Source organism: Pongo abelii, chromosome 8 (assembly GCF_028885655.2).
Source record: "Pongo abelii isolate AG06213 chromosome 8, NHGRI_mPonAbe1-v2.0_pri, whole genome shotgun sequence".
Classification (NCBI taxonomy): domain Eukaryota; kingdom Metazoa; phylum Chordata; class Mammalia; order Primates; family Hominidae; genus Pongo; species Pongo abelii.
Window position 1 is genome coordinate 887,411 of NC_071993.2, and position 18,581 is coordinate 905,991.

Sequence of the window (18,581 nt, forward strand, 5' to 3'; positions counted from 1 at the left end):
AGCCTTAAAATTTTTAAATTCTGAATGAACATCATAGATAAAGTTCTTTGTAGATTCAATGGGGAAAACTAAGAAAAGCTACTTTGCTCAAAGCCATTTTGGAACTTTAAATATTACTGCTTCACATAAAATGTTTAAATGAACAAAAGTAGTCAAAAAAATTTATATTAAAATCCTAACTCTTTAAATACATCCTACTATAGTGACTATAATGTTATTAAACTATTTACAAATCACTACATATCCTTGATTTAAAAAATAAATGGATTTAAGTATCTAGAGCTATAACAATTTTGTTTTTGTTATCATCTACTACTTATAGTTTCCTCTACTAAGCTACCTCTACATTTTTCAGACTGATGGGGCTCAGGACTTTCTCTCCAAAAAATATGGCACATTGACATTTGAGGAAACAGCAGAATCAGGCCATGGAAACTAGAAAGAATTCTCCTTACCCCTTCTCCCTTGAAGCAGGCCATAAAACACAGCTGACATTCCCCTGAAGACCCTTCCAGAGGGGCCCTGCTCTGTACCAGGAGGAGTATCACACAGGGATGTCAAGAAAAACCTGAACACACCAGCCTTGCTAAGTTTCTCCAGTTTATTAGCTCTAGGTCACATCCCTTTTGTCCAATCATGCTTCTCCACAACCGTCAACATCTGCATTAGACTTCGCAAAAAAAAAAAAAAAAAAATACAGTTTTCCCTATTTCTTTGGTTCTTCCTTTGTGGAGGCTCCCATGTCACATACAACTTATTACTAAATAAATGTGCATGCTTTTCTCTTGTTCATCTGTCTTTTGTTGCAGGGGTCTCAGCCATGATCCTCAGATGGGTAAGAAATCTGTTCTCCCCTACGAGACTCTAATCATCTGTATGCAGATCCTAAGATGTGCCAGTGTTCCTGTTTAGAACTCCTTACTAACTCCAATATAGAGTCCTTTATCAAAAAAAGCAATGGACTCCCCACCACCCCATTCGACAGCACCCACCAGATGAGCGCTGTCCTTGCCCTCCTGGACTCTCTGCGTCTGCGGTTCAGCCACAACCTTAGCGTCCTGATCAGAAGTCATGGGCTCCACTGGGAGAAGTGTAATGCTAACCTCAGGATGCTGTAAAATGGCAAAGACATTAAATAGGTCATTTGAAGGCCACAGTATGATTATTTAAATAAAATTAAAATCCTCAAGTTTTCCAGGACACACGTTTATCCCTCTGAATTCAAAAAAGTTTAAAGAAGTCTTGCCATATGCATACCTTACTCACCAAGAAGTGATACTTAATTTTTTAAATAAGTAAGTTTCTTCTTCACACCATTTTGGTGAAGATGGCTACACTGGAAAACTTGGAAACCCATGTGCTGACACAAATAAACCCATTTGTGCCTGGAAACTCAAGTCTTTTAAAAAAAACAGAAAATTGAAGGCTTATATAAGGAACTCGCACCACTCGATAGAAAAATAAATAAATAAATAAATAAATAACCTGATTAAAAAATGGTCAAAGGCATGAACAGGCACTTTTCCCAAGACAACAGAAAAATGGCAATAGAAATAAGAAAAGGTGCTCAGCATCATTAATTATTGGGGAAATGCAGAACAAAACCACAATGATATTTCACCTCACAACTGTCAGAATGACTATTATCAGTCAGACAAGAGACAACAGGGCGTGGAAGAAACAGAACCTTTGCACACTGTTGGTGGGAATGTAAATTGGTGCAGCCATTATGAAAACAGTATGGAAGTTGCTCAAAAATTTGAAAATAGAACTACCATATTATCCTTTCTGAGTATTTATCCAAAGGCAATGAAATCACCACCTCACAAGAATATCTGCACTCCCATGTGGATTGCAGCATTATTCACAATAGTCAAGACATAGAAACCACCTAGTTCTCCATCAATGGACAAATGGATATAGAAATTGTGATGTGTGTATCTGTCTGTCTATGCTATGGAATGATGTATTTACTCAGCCTTTAAAAAGAAGGAAGCCCAGTCGTATGCTATAACATGGGTGAACCTGAAGGATATTATGCCAAGTGAAATACGCCAGCACAAAAACACAAATACTGCATGATCTCACTCATATGTGAAAGCTACTATCTTAAAAAGTCAAATACATAGAAACAGAGAATAAAATGGTGACTAATCACCGGGCACGGTAGCTCAAGCCTATAATCCCAGCACTTTGGGAGGCCGAGGCAGGCAGATCACCTGAGGTCAGGAGTTCGAGACCTATCTGACCAACATGGAGAAATCCAGTCTCTACTAAAAATATAAAATTAGTTGGGTGTGGTGGCGCATGCCTGTAATTCCAGCTACTACAGGCTGAGGCACAAGAATTGCTTGAACCCAGGAGGCGGGGGTTGCAGTGAGCCGAGATAGTGCCATTGTACTCCAGACTGGGCAACAAGAGTGAAACTCTGCCTCACACACACACACACACACACACACACACACAAAATGGTGACTACCAGGGGGCTAGCAGGTAAGGAGGAAATGAAGAGATCAATGTCAAAGGGTACCAAGTTACAGATATTTTGGATGAGTAAGTCTAGAGATCTGATGTACAACATAAGGCCTATAGTTGTAATATTGTATTGTACACTCGAAACTTGCTGAGAGTATATTTTAGGTGCTCTTACTAACACAAAAGAAGGGTAAAACTATATGAAATGATGGCTATATTAATGGGCTGGACTCCAGTAACCACTTCACTATGTATATCAAAATATCATGCTATATACCTTATGTATACACAATTCAAAAAAAAAAAAAAAAAAGGTCAGGTGTGGTGGCTCATACCTATAAATCCCAGCACTTTGGGAGGCTGAGGTGGATGGATCACCTGAGGTAAGGAGTTCGAGACCAGCCTGGCCAACATGGTGAAACCTCATCTCTCCAAAAACTTTAAAAATTAGCCAGGAACGGTGGCGGGCACCTGTAGTCCCAGCTATTTGGGAGGCTGAGGCAGAATAATCACTTGAACCTGGGAGGCAGAGGTTGCAGTGAGCCGAGATCATGCCACTGCACTACAGCCTGGGCAACAGAGTGAGACTCCATCAAAACAATAAAAAATACAAAATAACAGAAACCTGGCAGGGCGCAGTGGCTCACACCTATAATCCCAGCACTTTGGGAGGCCGAGGAGGGCAGATCACTTGAGGCCAGGAGTTCCAGACCAGCCTGGCCAACATTGTGAAACCCAATCTCTACTAAAAATACAAAAATTAGCCAGGCATGGTGGCACATGCCTGTATAATCCCAGCTACTCGGGAGGCTGAGACACTAGAATCGCGTGAACCAGGAGGTGGAGGTTGCAGTGAGCTGAGATCTCGCCACTGCACTCCCGCCTCGGCAACAGAGCAAAACTCTGTCTTAAAAACAAATAACAGGCCAGGTGCAGTGGCTCACGCCTGTAATCCCAGCACTTTGGGAGGCCAAGGCAGGTGGATCACCTGAGGCCAGGAGTTTGAGACCAGCCTGGCCAACATGACGAAACCCCATCTCTACTGAAAATACAAAAATGAGCTGGGCCTGGTGGCACATGCCTGGAGTCCCAGCTACTCAGGAGGCTGAGACACTAGAATTGTTTGAACCTGAGAGAGGCAGAGGTTGCAGTGAGCTGAGATCACATCACGGCACTCCAGCCTGGGTGACAGAGCAAGACTGTCTCAAAAACACACACACACACACACACACACACACACACACACACACACAAACCCAGAAAATTACAAAGTTAATAGGACTCCAGAAATAAAAAGTTGATGAATGCTAAATTTAGATATATTTAAGTGTCCTCACTTATCATCATCAATAGGTTCTTGGAAACTGACTTCAAGCGAAAGGATGTGTAGCAAAATCAATTGTACCACAGGCACAAACAAGTGTTAAGTTCCTACAGCATATTTCCAGTCACAAAAATATCACCAAACTTCTAAATAAAGACCCAAAACTCCTTCTAATATTTAAAATGGCAATAAATATGAGCCACACACATTTTTAAAAGATTAACAAGGAAGACAATTACGTACCTAATTTCGGGTGAGTCAGAAAGTGACAGTGGTCATAATGGTGGCATAACCACCACTGGATTTAACCAATCAAGGAATAAATGTTTGCAAAGTGAAAACTGTAAGAATATTATGGCAGGGCGCAGTGGTTCACACCTATAATCCCGCACTTTGGGAGGCTAAGGCAAGCAGAATGCTTGAGCCCAAGAGTTGGAGACCAGCATGGACAACATGGCGACACTCATCTCTACACAAAATACAAAAATTAGCCGGGTGTGGTGGCATGCGCCTGTAGTCCCAGCTCCTTGGGAGACTGGGATAGGAGGACCACCTGAGCCCAGGAGGTGGAGGTTGCAGTAAGCTGAGATCGCACCGCTGCACTCCATCCTAGGGGACAGAATAAGATCCTGTCTCAAAAAATAAAAATAAAAATAATATTTTATTATTATATATTATTATTATATTATAATTATATTATATTATATATTATGTAATATAATTATATAATATATTATATAATTATTATATTACATAATATATATTATGTAATTATTATATAATATATTACTATATAATATATAATATATATAATGTATAGAATATAATATTATTATATTATAATAATATTATAAAAAGAATATTGGTACCACCAAGCAGTTAAAAAACAAACTAATGATAACAAATAGGGCAGGCTCGCTGAGCACTTTATTTGTTGTGCATTTATATTATTATAGTAGACTTTATGAATTTTTGTTTCACAACAATTTATATTCATCCATTCATTTCTCAACCTGCTTATTCCAGTTCAGGGTGACAGGTGGCCAGAGCCTATCCCAGCAGTTCAAGGAGCAAGGTGGGAACCAGCCCGGAGAGGACACCATCCCATCACAGGGCCACTCACACACACACCCACACTCTCACTCAGACTGGGACCAGGAAGACATGCAAATCCACCGAACGTGCACACCTTTGGGATGTGGGAGGAAACTGGAATACCCGTAAAGAAAACACACAGACATGGAGAGAACATGCCAACTCCACACAGACAGTGGTCCTGGCCAGGAACTGACTTCTTTCTCATCATGTTGAAATGACATTGAAAGAAATGATGTTTTTCAAAGTGGTTCTTCATGAAGCATTTACTCAATCCAATGTCTAGACACTAAACTTCGCATGTAACATCTCATTCAATTTTCCCAAACAACGTAAGAAGTAACTGGATCACCAGTACTTTGGGAGGCTGAGGCGGGCGGATCACCTGAGGTCAGGAGTTCAAGACCAGCCTGGCCAAAGTGGTGAAACACCATCTCTACTAAAAATTAGCCAGGTGTGGTGGCAGGTGCCTGTAATCCCAGCTACTCAGGAGGCTGAGGCAGGAGAATCACTTGAACCCAGGAGGTGGAGGTTGCAGTGAGCCGAGATCACCCCTAAGCATACTCTAGCCTAAGCGACAGAGTGAAACTCTCTCAAAAGGATCAGAAGGGATAACTGTAACAATCCCGTATCCTTAGGATTCCTAGACATCCAGGTCTGACTTCAAGGCATTTCTTTTCACTGCAAGCTACACTGCTTCCCAAACAAGATAAATATTGTTATTTAACCCAGGTATCTTTTTAGGTACATCTGAAAACGTACATCAGACTGTCAGAAAAAATACCTTTAAAAGTGTAACTATTTTTGTCTTACTAGGTAGCTGTACAGGTTTTCCACGGTATAGTGGAGCTCCCTATTCTCAATAATCTGCTTGTGATAAAGTCTCAAAAACCTTGTTAATGAAATAATCTGATGATCAAAGGCAATCTCATCCAATTGTGTAAATTGTATCATCAATCACAAAAACATCTAAATGCTATCAAACAGAGCCAGAAATGTAAGCTAGCAGAGAAAAAAATGCTTGAAATAAATATGGGATGTATGACAAATATTACACTTTAACAGATATATTTCATTTTAATGTATATGTATCTTCTTTTTATGTCTGTGTAGTACCAACATCTTATTAAACCAAGAAAAGAGTGAATCAATTTAAAGAAATATATTAAGTATTAGTATAAATGCTATCGGGACTCAAAACGATCTTGAAAACAGAATGTAACTAAATGTTAGAAGACACAGATTTCGGGAACATCTGGACTGAGATTCTAGGTCCTTGGTTCTCAGGCCTCGGATGCAATGAAGAATCCCTGGAGCAAATTGTGATTTTGCAATTTTGTAGTTCGGACTTTTTTATTATTTTTTTTAACTATGTAGGTGATTCTGAAAAACCTGAGCAAATACTTCCAGGTGATGTTGAAGTAACACACAAGGGGAGTAGCTCCCACTCCCTGAGGTGGTTTTCTATGAGAGAACAGATGGATTCCATTGTAAAAGAAACCTACATGTCATTAAACATCAATTCTCACACAACCATGAAATCCAGAAACTAAAGACATATTAATAGCTTAGCAATCAAATGGGCAAGTCATAGAAGGCGCTGTGGATGCTTTTGCCAACACTAACTTCCAGATTTTTAAGATTCTTATGATAGCCAAAGGGAAAAATAAAAATCAACTAAAATAACACTTTATTTAATACCTGTATTTTTTTAGACAATTGGAATTTACATACCTCCTGATGGAAATACCAGCAATACCATATATGAAGTGGTCTTGCAAAAAAAAAAAAAGGTAACAAAAACCAAAATGTGATCATGGCCCTGAATCTTATTACGAACTAACCGCAAATACAAGAGCCAGGGTCCAGCAAGGGGCTCCACGCAGCGGGGAGTTTCGGAACAACTGGCTTCTTCAACACAAAAGGAGACGTAAGACACACGCTGGTCAGTCAGACTATGGCTTTACTTGGATAAAGGAAACAACCCAACTACTAAAAAAGAAAAACAATAATAAGAGAAACAACAGTAAAAGGACAACTGATAATACTAAAAAATGATTCTAGTTTCTCAGATGGGATAATGATGCGGTTATGTTTAATAAAAAGGAAACCCTATCTTTTAGAGATGTATATTGAAATATTTACAGGGAAAATAATACAATGTGTGAAATTTTCCTCAAAGTACTACGTGGGGCAGAGACCCAGAGGTTCGTTATTCTTCCACCTGAGAGAAGGAAGTTCACTATACTATTCTGTCTACCTTTGTACATTTGAAATTTTCTATAATAAAAGGTTAAAAAGTAACCATGCCACAGTCTCAGCACAACACAGTGATCCCAACTTGAACACTCTGCATCCTATCTATTAAAAAAAGTAACCTTTACACCAATGTATCTCTTAATTACTAATCTGATAGTTTTTCAAAAAAGGCTTATAAAGTTTTCCAACAGAAGGGATTACTGATAGTCACCTCATTTAAACAGTTAATAACGTATCATTTTAACGCTTTTTAAATTTACCTAATGTGTGAATCTAGAATGAGATTTAAAGAATGATACGAGTATTGACAGCTGTTTCAATAAATAACAAATTTTTTGTTACTGGTTCAAGAGACCTAAAATATTTTGAGACTTAAAATATACCAACTATTGCCTCCCGGCATGGCCTAAAAGCAGATCTCTAGATTGTAAAGGGAAATATTCAAGGGGAGAAAAGAATCCTCCAGCCAAAGCAAAGTACTTCCACACAGCAGATCAAGGAGTTGAAGGCAGGCTCCACACTCGCCAGTGCCTTACACCACTCGCAGGCCTTAGTGAATTGGAGAGGAGGGTTTTATTTAATGTCTCTTTATGTAAAAAGCAGAGAGAATAAGTCCAAGGGTTCTCCCTTTCTATCTGTGCCTCTATGCTAGTAACACATTTTTAACCTCATCTGTCAAAGCTACCATCTAAAAAAGAAGTTTTATCAACCTTGTTCAACACTTGGGAGAACATAACTCTCTTAAATCAGTTTCTAAAAATTTCTCTTCATGTACACCAGAAATGTGTATTGCATGATTAAACAGTTATTATGGTCTTTCTAGACACACAAGACAATCTTAAAAATATAACACCATCTCAAATAAACAACTATATGTCAGCTTGGTGACATAATGATTTAGAGAAAAATTATCATTAATTTTTTCTTTTTGAGACAGAGTATCACTCTGTCGCCCAGGCTGGAGTGCAGTGGCGCGATCTCAGCTCACTGCAAGCTCCACCTCCCAGGTTCATGCCATTCTCCTGCCTCAGCCTCCCGAGTAGCTGGGACTACAGGCGCCCGCCACCACGCCCAGCTAATTTTTTGTATTGTTAGTAGAGACAGGGTTTCACTGTGTTAGCCAGGATGATCTCGATCTCCTGACCTCGTGATCCGCCCACCTCAGCCTCCCAAAGTGCTGGGATTACAGGCGTGAGCCACCGCGCATGGCAAAATTATTGTTAATTTAAAGGACAGCTATTTACACACAAAACCCTACAAATTCACCAAGAGAAAAAATTTTTTTTTTTTTTTTTTTATACAGAGTCTTGCTCTGTCACCCAGGCTGGGGCGCAATGGCACTATCTCGGCTCACTGCAACCTCTGCCTCCCGGGCTCAGGCAATTCTCATGCCTCAGCCTCCTGAATAGCTGGGATTACAGGTGTGCAACACCATACCCTTTTTTTTTTTTTTTTCCAGTAGAGACAGGATTTTGTCATGTTGGTCAGGCTGGTCTTGAACTCCTGACCTCATGTGATCCACCCATCTCGGCCTCCCAAAGTGCTGGGATTACAGGAGTGAGCCCCTGTGCCTGGCCACGCCAAGAAATCTTAAAATGTACTCAGTAGGCTTGTTCTTTGAGGTAAATGTTGGTATTATTATTTTGAAGCTATTTTACATATTATATATATACATGCCTACACATATTCGCACTGAACAAGATAAAGTTGATAAGAATTTCCTTAATGTTAGGTACACAAATTTTCAACACAAAAGGAGATATGAATACCAAATTAAAGAAGCTAAGTAAACTCCACGTGGTCATTTTTTAAAACTGGAAGTGTAACTTTTTCAACTACAGTACAGGCTTCCTTTGCGATACACCACTGTTACCACTGACATCCTTTTCCTATTCTGGGCTCTCATCTTGGACCTCATGCTGTACTTAGCTGTCCTTCCGTTGAGTCTCCTTTAAACTGCAGCAGCTCCTCAGTCTTGCCTTATTCATCTACGCTTTTCCAGAGTACTAGTTAATTACTTTGTAGAATGCTCCTCAATTTGAGATGAGCCTGGGCCATCTTACCATGAAGCAGGAAGCCATGAAGACAACTGGTCCCATCAGGAAGACACAGAGGCCACAGCAAAGGGAGGGAGGGATTCCCAATAGCCATGCATGGGACCACATCAGGATCAGGAAGAATGAACGGAAAACAAGTCGGCAGCAATCATGAGAGCTACCACCACCACCACAGTGCTCGCCTTGGGACTGCAGGACACCCATTCATTATTCCCAAGATCACTAAAGGACAACAGTTATTTCAAGCTGCTGTTCCTGGATGAACTGCATTTCTGAATAACCAAAAAGCTGGTCAGGGCAAGAACCACAGTCAATGGGGAGTGAATGACAGGATCAGAAAAATCAAAATATCCCAATATCTACTACAATAATAAAGTCAATAATCATTGATGTCTGCGGAAATTATCAAGTGAAGAACGTGACGGGAGGTTTCCAAATGGTTAAGTGAGACACTGACTGAAGCTATTTTTCAGTATTATCATTAAAACTGGGCCTCTAGGCATTATATTTTCGACATGATCAAAGACTACCATCCGCAAAGTACTCGTGCCAAAAAAAGAGCCTGTATTTAATCACACCTCTAGATCTCACTCCCAATTTAAAGGGAATTCTAGGGAAATACATGTTAAATCACAGCAGCACAAAGCCATCATCTAAATCCAAAATGTGGGCAAGAGAGATGACCTCATTTCTATAGCAAATAAAAGATATTTAAAAGGAGAGCTATTTTTATTGCCACAGAATTGAAAAGCCTTAACCAAAATAATCTAATGTGATGCAAGAACTGTGTTTGGATCCTGAGTCAAATAAATTAGGTTTAAAATGACATACAAAAACTTTTAAGGTTGCCTAGGTAATAAAGACATAGAAAACTTTTTGACATAGAAAAACTTTTCAGGTTGCCTAGGTAATAAAGACATGATAAAATTACTATTAATTTTATTGAGTTCCAATGATAGTATTGTTATATTTATTTTAAAAGATCTTGTTTATAACAGCTAGAAACTAAAAGACTCATGAATAAAGATGTACATCTGGAATTTGCTTTAGAATGTGCCAATTTTTTTCGGTAAGTTTAAGGGGAGAGAAGAAATAAAAATACATGAATGGCGGCAAGCTGATGGTAGCTAAAGCTAGATGACTGGTAAACTGAGGATCACTATAGTATCCTCTCTACTTCTATGTGTTTAAAACTGTCCACAATAAGCCAGGCACGGTGGCTCACATCTGTAATCCCAGCACTTTGGGAGGCCAAGGTGGGCGGACTGCCTGAGCTCAGGAGTTTGTGACCAGCCTCGGCAACACAGTGAAACCCTGTCTCTACTAAAATACAAAAAATTAGCTGCGCATGGCGGCGTGCGCCCGTAGTCCCAGCTACTTGAGAGCCTAAGGCAGGAGAACTGCTTGAATCCGGGAGGCAGAGGTTGCAGTGAGCCAAGATCACGCCACTCCACTCCAGCCTGGGCAACAGAGTGAGACTCAGTCTCAAAAAATAAAATAAAATAAAATAACATAAAATAAAATAAAAAATAAATAAAATTGCCCACAATAATAACTAAAAGAAAACCTAACTTGGATATATTATCAGTACACACTTAAGACTTCATATGCTTATTTCTATTTAAAATTTGTATTAATGAAATAATACTAAATGTGTAAACAAATTTATTAACAATGTTCACAGCAGCTTAGCAAAAAAAAAAAAAAAAAAAAATGGTGGAAATAAAAACACAGAAAGTAGGCTCATGCCTGTAATCCCAACACTTTGGGAGACCAAGGTAGGGAGATCACATGAAGTCAGTTCAAAACCAACCTGCCTAACCAGGCTGGTGAAACCATGTGTCTACTAAAATAAATTCAAAAATTCCCAGCTACTCGGGAGGCTGAAGCATGAGAATCACTTGAATCCAGGAGGTGGAGATTGCAGTGAGCTAAAAGCGCACCACTATACTCCAGCCTGGGCAACAGAGCAAGACTCCATCTCAAAAAAAAAAAAAAAAAAAGCAAAGCAAAAACGAATGCAGTATGTTACAATTACTTAAAATACTCTTACTTAAAAAAAAGACAAAACTGTAGATACTAAAGTTGCAATGTATTTATAAAAATTCAAATTTTATAAGTACGTAAAAACAAGAAACTAGAAGAAAATATACCAAAAGACTAACAATGTGTGATTAACTTGTTTACTTCATCTCCCAGAGTCTGTTTTCTAAATAGCGTATTATTTTTATTACACATCTTAATAAAACATCCAGCTTGCTGATTCCATCAGTTGCTGAGTCCAAGGTCCCCTGCCATCTTTCCCACAGAAAGGGCACTGTTGCCCATGCAGGAGAAGCTGCCCATGCAGGAGAAGCATCTAAGTCACTTTGCAGTTGTTTTTCAATACAGACTAATCAAGTGCAATTCAGTGAGCAAATTTTCTTGTGAAACTACACTGCTCAGTCCTGTTCACTAAGATAATGGTTCTCAACGTGTGGTGTAGGCATAGTCCAGAGCCCCAGAAACACTTCCAGTGGGGCCACAAAGTCAAACCATTCTCAAAATAATGCAAAGATGTTCTCTGCTTTTTTCACTCTCATTCTCTCCTCACAAAACGACAGTGGAGTTTTGGTATAGCATCAAAGAATATTCAATATTCATTTATATGAAATGACCACTAAAATAATAAAATAAATTACCTGAGGCCAGATTTCCTTCACACACTTCAACCAAAATAACACAGTACTAAGAGATGAAATGCAAAAGCAGATAAGAATCCAGCCAAGATTCTATTAAGTCAGACATTAAAGAGATTTACAAAACATGAAAAAACAATGCCACTCTTCCCAATAAATTATTTTTTGTTTTGGAAAATACTGCTACCTATCATAAACAATGTTATTTATATTACCTAATGAGTTTGTTATTATTAAAAATGTATATTTCTAATATTAATTGATTCTTGATACCTAACAGAGTAAATACAGATAGAGATAAACCATAGATGGAGACAAACCATATAATAAACTCAAGCTTTTAGGCATCTTCAGTAATGTTTAACAGCATAAAGAGGTCCTTAGACCAAAAGCTTGAGAACCACTCCGCTAATACAAACCCTTAAAACCTAGTTCTCAAGGACAGATGCCCATGTTCATGGATGGAAAGACATCCCATGTTTATGAATAGGAAGACATCCCATGTTTACAGATGGGAAGACATGGTATTTTTACAATGCCAACAAACCCCAAATTAAGCTACAGATTGAATATAATCCCTATCAAAATTCACTTCTGTGGTAGAATTTTTTTTTTTCTTTTTTTTTTTTTTTTTTGCAGAAATTGCTGAGCTGATCCTAAAATTCCTATGGAAATGCAAGGGACCCAGAATAGCCAAATCAATCTTGAGAAAGAATAAAATTGAAAGACTCACACACTTCCTAATTTCAAATCTTACTACAAAGCTACAGTAATCAAGCCAGCATGGTACTGGCATAGACCAGACAAATAGATCAATGCAACAGAAACGAGAGTCCAGAAAGAAACCCTTACATTTATAGACAACTGATTTTCCACAAAGGTGTCAAGACCAGTTGAGGGGAAAAGAACAATCTTGTCAACAAATGGTGCTGGGACAACTAAATGTCAACATGAAAATAAAGAAGCTGGGCTCCTACCTCAACATACACAAAAATTAAGGCAAAATGAACCAAAGAACTAAATGTAAAAGCTAAAACTATATGACTTGGAAGAAAACAGCAGTAAATCTTCATAAACTTGTATTAAGCAATGGTTTATTATGACACTAAAAGTATAAACAAGAAGAAAAAAATATACCGGATTTCATCAAAACAAAAAACTTTTGCCCTTCAAAGCACACTATCAAGAAAGTGAAAAGATAACCCAAAGAATGGGAAAAAACACTTGCAAATCATATATCCAATACAGGACATATATCTAGAATATATAAACAATTCCTAAAACTTAATAATAATGAGACAAATAACCCAATTTAAAAATTGGCAAATGAGAACCCGGCACGGTGGCTCACACCTGTAATCCCAGCATTTTCGGAGACCAAGGCAGGCAGATTATTTGAGGTCAGGAGTTCGAGACCAGCCTGGCCAACATGGTGAGACCCTGTCTCTACTAAAAATACAAAAATTAGGCAGGCATGGTAGTGGGCGCCTATAATCTCAGCTACTTGGGAGGCTGAGGCAGGAGAATCACTTGAACTTGGGAGGCGGAGGTTGCAGTGAGCCAAGATCACGCCACTGCACTCCAGCCTGGGCGACAAAGCGAGGCTCCATCTCAAAAAAAAAAAAAAATTGGCAAATGATCCGAATGAACGTTTTCCCAAAGAAGATATACAAATGGCCGCCAAGCACATGAAAAGATCGTCCACATCATTTGTCATGAGGGAAATACAAATCAAAACACAAAATACCACTTTGAAATGAAATTAAATGAAGTAAATACAGAAAATTAAAACAAAAATACCACTTTGCATCCACTTCGATGACTATTATCAGAAAGACAGGTAATATCAAGTGTGGCAAGTACATTCAGAAACGACAATCTTCACACACTGCTGGTACAAATATAAAACAGAGCAGCCACTATAGGAAGCAGTCTGGCAGTTTCTCAATATGTTAAACACAGAGTTACCATATGACCTAGTCATTCTACTCCTAGGGATATATCCCAGATAACTGAAAACATGTATCTGCCTGAAAACCTGTATGTGAATTTTCAAAGCAACATTATTCGTAACAGCCAAAAAGTAGAAACAACCCAAATAACAAACTACTAGGTTAAGAGCCTCCCTTTTGTACATGTGTCTGGCATAACTCATTGGATTTTCAAATAATAGCAAAAATCATAATTTCAGAACTTGATAATTTCTAAGAAAATCAAAATAAAGAGGCATTTCCTAAACAGCAGGTAATTCTTTTCTGGTATGAAAGGGTAATGTGGAAACACAAATTACTTGTCTCTGAATCAGAAACCTGGAAAGAAAAAGAATGAGTCTGGTAAGGATTATTCTAAGTGCTTTCTCCACGTTACCAAATAAACTTAATTCTGTTAATTAGGTTCCATGCCTATTTAGCAGAGCAAGAAATTAAGATCAGGGATAATTTAAGGTCACAAAGCTACTAAGTTCAGTGAGGCTATATTAACGCACATATAATTTTGCTATTCAACTATATGTGCCTGGAGATCATTTAAGTACTACAGGCAATTCACTCTATCAATCCCTGCGTGTGGGTGAATGTTCCATCGTAACATGACCTCAGAGAAGTGCACCTACAGTTTCCTTAGCTCGTCTTCATTCCTCCTTCCCTTTTACAGTAATATTCACTGCACCAATGTACAGATCATGATTTTAGCATGTAAAGATAAGCATCTTTTTTCTTACAATATGGTACTTAAATATAAGCTAAATACTTCTCTTTTTATACAACAAAAACAGTGATTTGATTCAATGCCAGAATAAAACTGGTATTGGAACAATTGTACCAGTGATAATATTAAATACATTGTACCTTACACGGGGATCTTCAAGTATATTGATGATTTTTGCATTATGGGTTGACCTTAGAATAGACATTTCCCATGAGAGTGTGCTGTATGGGAGCCAAATATAAAACCTCTCTCCTGAATCTAAAAACATTATTCTGAAGTCAGGAACTCCCTACTCAAAACAGATTATTCCCTGTTCTGTCTGCCATGTTCTGCACATTCTATTGCCTTTTCCTGGAACACAGCTATCCCTGTGTTTTATCTTATCTACAGCACACAGTGATACTGAGAACAGGACAGAAATACATATCCCACCAATGATATATTACAACTTACCTTGATCATCTTCCTTTTGTTATTAACATTCAAATACATGCAGTTTTACTACAGTGTTGTCTAAGTACTCCATTTCTTTATTTGTAAAGTTTGCTAAGTTATCTTCTAACTCTAATTGTCTATGATTAGGAACAATGAGTTAAGGGATGGCACACGAGCAGAGATGGACAGCACAAGCTGCTCCTAGACAGACATGTGTTCCAAGAACTCCAACATAATTAAGACCCTTTTACAAAAACCTGTAAATGAATATTCAACTAGATAAGTAAACAGAAATTTACCTAAATAAGGAAAAAGGGCTATTAAGAACTTTAGAGATTGCCTTAATTAAGTACTATACAGTCTCCTTGGGAGTCAATTAGAAAAAGTCAAAATGTGTTACTTTTAATGTCCAAACATAATTTGTAGAAAACAGTTTACCACCTAGACTGTGATCCCTTTGAAGCTACATAAATTGATCAGAAAAAAAAAACGATGACAGAAGCTAAATCAAATCATCAGAAGCACAATCATGGCCAGGCACAGTGGCTCACGCCTGTAATCCCAGCACTTTGGGAGGCTGAGGCGGGTGGATCATCTGAGGTCAGGAGTTTGAGACAAGCCTGACCAACATGATGAAACCCCGTCTCTCCTAAAAAAATACAAAACTTAGCCAGGAATGGTGGCATGCGCCTGTAATCTCAGCTACTGGGGAGGCTGAGGCAGGAGAATTGCTTGAACCTGGGAGGAGGAGGTTGCAGTGAGCCAAGATCGCGCCATTGCACTCCAGCCTGGGCAACAAGAACAAAACTCCATCTCAAAAAATAAAAATAAAAAAATAATAATAATAAAAAGCACAGTCATAGCATTCTAGGATCGGAAAGAAGGATGTCTTTTTTTTTTTTTTTTTTTGAGGTAGGGTCTCACTTTTTCACCCATGCTGGAGTGCAGTGGCCCAATCTCAACTCATTGCAGCCTCGACCTTCTGGGTCCAAGTGATCCTCCTGCTTCAGCTCCCCAGGTAGCTGGAACTACAGGAGCATGCCACAAAGCCCAGCTAAAAAGGATTTTTTTTTTTTTTTTTTTTTAACTCTGTTTTTTAAACTCTGTTGCCCAGGCTGGAGTGCAGTGGCACAATCTCGGCTCACTGTAAACCCCGCCTCCCGAGTTCAAGCGATTCTCCTGCCTCAGCCTCCCAGGTAGCTGGGACTACAGGTGCACACCACCACGCTTGGCTAATTTTTGTATGTTTAGAGAGACGGTGTTTCACCACACTGGCCAGGCTGGTCTCGAACTCCTGACCTCATGATCTGCCTGCCTCAGCCTCCCAAAGTGCTGGGATTACAGGTGTGAGCCACCAGCGCCTGGCCTCTTTTTTTTTTTTTGAGATGGAGTCTTGCTCTTTTTGCCCAGGCTGGAGTGCAATGGCACAATCTCAGCTAACTGCAACCTCTGCCTCCTGGGTTCAAGCGATTCTCCTGCCTCAGCCTCATGAGTAGCTGGGATTATAGGCACCTGCCACCATGCCCGGCTAATTTTTTATACTGTTAGTAGAGACGAGGTTTCACCATGTTGGCCAGGCTGGTTTTGAACTCCTAACCTCCTGATCCGCCCGCCTCGGCCTCCCAAAGTGCTGGGATTACAGGAGTGAGCCACCGCACCCAGCAGAAGGATATATTTCTTAATAGAAATTTTCATTATGATTCCCACATGTCCATACCTAAATAAAAAAGTGCAGAAAATAAAATACAATAGGAATTATAGTTCCTTATCCATCTGCCTTGTGCTGTTAGTTGGATGATATGGTTTATCTCACAGCTGCCAGCACCACTCTGTAATATTTGAAATGCACATTCTTATCTTACAATAGAATAATTTGAGAGCATCTTAAGGCAGATTATTTTATGTTCCTTCCATGTACCTTATACAGATCATATACTCAAGTGAATCTGTAAGCTTGAATAGTGGGAACATTTACAGAGCAACAGACTGCTGCTTCCAACAAAACTGTTATTTTAGTCTTTTGTTTTTTTCAAGATTCAGTATCTCTATGATACTGAATCTTGTTCGTTTCATGTTCTTATAGTAAATGTGTCACTCAAAGATACTGACGGATAAAAGAAATGCGTCCAATCTCAGTAGAGTAGTTGTTTAATTATACATTTAAACTGGCACTCAACACTGGAGTATTCCTAAGGAGATGCTGCCAATGAATTTCAAGATTAATTTTGTAAAATGTCCTTTATATGTGTACATCGGTGCTTCTATTGAAAAAAACAGCAGTGAGAAAATGTGAATTTTTAGTTTGAGTTGGTTCTCCTCCTAAGGAGGACATAATCAGACACAAGATACAAAAACTTATTTCTTAGCAAGATCTGATTGAAAAAGTACCTATATGAGAAGACCACCAAATAATATACTTTCAAAATCTTCCTGTTTTTAAATTTAAAACGTGTCTACTAAGTCAACACAAAAAAAAGGAAAATGGTCCCCTCCACCGTTAAGGCCTGTGACTGGGTCTACGACATTATCTTCTGGAGAGTACAATCTTTTGAAAAGACCATTTTAGCTAGGATTCTTACCAAAACATAATACAAAACAACCACCGAAATTGGAGTTTAGATCATCTCATTAATAACCCTCTGGCTAGGAGAGCATTTTACTCATTAAACCTTTGACGAACTCAAAAACCACCACTCTTGGTTATAAAGAAGCTGAAATAAAGTATCTGAACCAAATGCACAGAACATTGTTTTGCACAAGCCCTAAGCTGCAGCAGTGCAAATCACGGCCCTCAGAGTACCACTTCTTGCTTTTATCCCGTGCTACACCTTTTCCAGTAAAGAGCTTCTTAGGAAAGGTTTCCACATCTTTTCACACACTTTCACAAGGGGAAAAGCAAATGGAAAAGTTGACAACTACATTAGGAGTATCTTTTTAGGACACAAGCTTAGCTAATTCACACAGCTTCCTTTGTCAAATACTGGACTACCAGGAAGCACCAAAACCAAAATCTGCAGTCTAAGCAGGGCACAGCTGCAGCACGTTCACTTCATTTAACCTCAAGTTGAAGCAGAGACATAAAATCTTTTTTTTTTTTAAATTTTGAGATAGAGTCTCACTCTGTTGCCCAGGCTGGAGTGCAATGGTGCCATCTCAGCTCACTGCAACCTCCACCTCCCAGGTTCAAGTGATTCTCCTGCCTCAGCCTCCCAAGTACCTAGGATTGCAGGTGTGCACCACCACACTCAGCTAGTTTTTGTATTTTTAGTAGAGACAGGGTTTCACCATATTGGCCAGGCTGGTCTCAACCTGACCTCAAGTGATCCGCCCACTTCGGCCTCGAAAAGTGCTGGGATTACCGGTGTGAGCCACTGTACCTGGCCTAAAATCTTTTAAATATAGACGTTAAATTACCTGGTTGAAAAGCTAGTTGTCTCTTTTGTCCAGTCTGTTTAGAATATATTCTAACCTCCATTTTTCTGTCCATCAGCAATTTATTCCATTAGAAATTACTTCTCATGTTGAGAATGTCAACCTGGACAAACAAGATTC

At 38.9% G+C, this 18,581-nt stretch overlaps 1 protein-coding gene across 4 annotated transcripts in view; it reads right to left on the minus strand.

The window, feature by feature from the left end:
- LARP4B (La ribonucleoprotein 4B) overlaps nucleotides 1-18,581 on the minus strand; it is a 124,505-nt gene that overhangs the window by 77,100 nt on the left and 28,824 nt on the right. For 3 of the 4 annotated variants that reach the window (XM_063727457.1, XM_024253587.3, XM_024253588.2), the window contains exon 2: nucleotides 993-1,112. In XM_063727457.1, the coding sequence (XP_063583527.1) occupies nucleotides 993-1,073 (81 nt within the window). In that variant the 5' untranslated portion in view covers nucleotides 1,074-1,112. Of the gene's footprint in view, nucleotides 1-992; nucleotides 1,113-18,581 lie in introns of those variants that run through there. The other variant, XM_054523130.2, reaches the window with a different exon arrangement.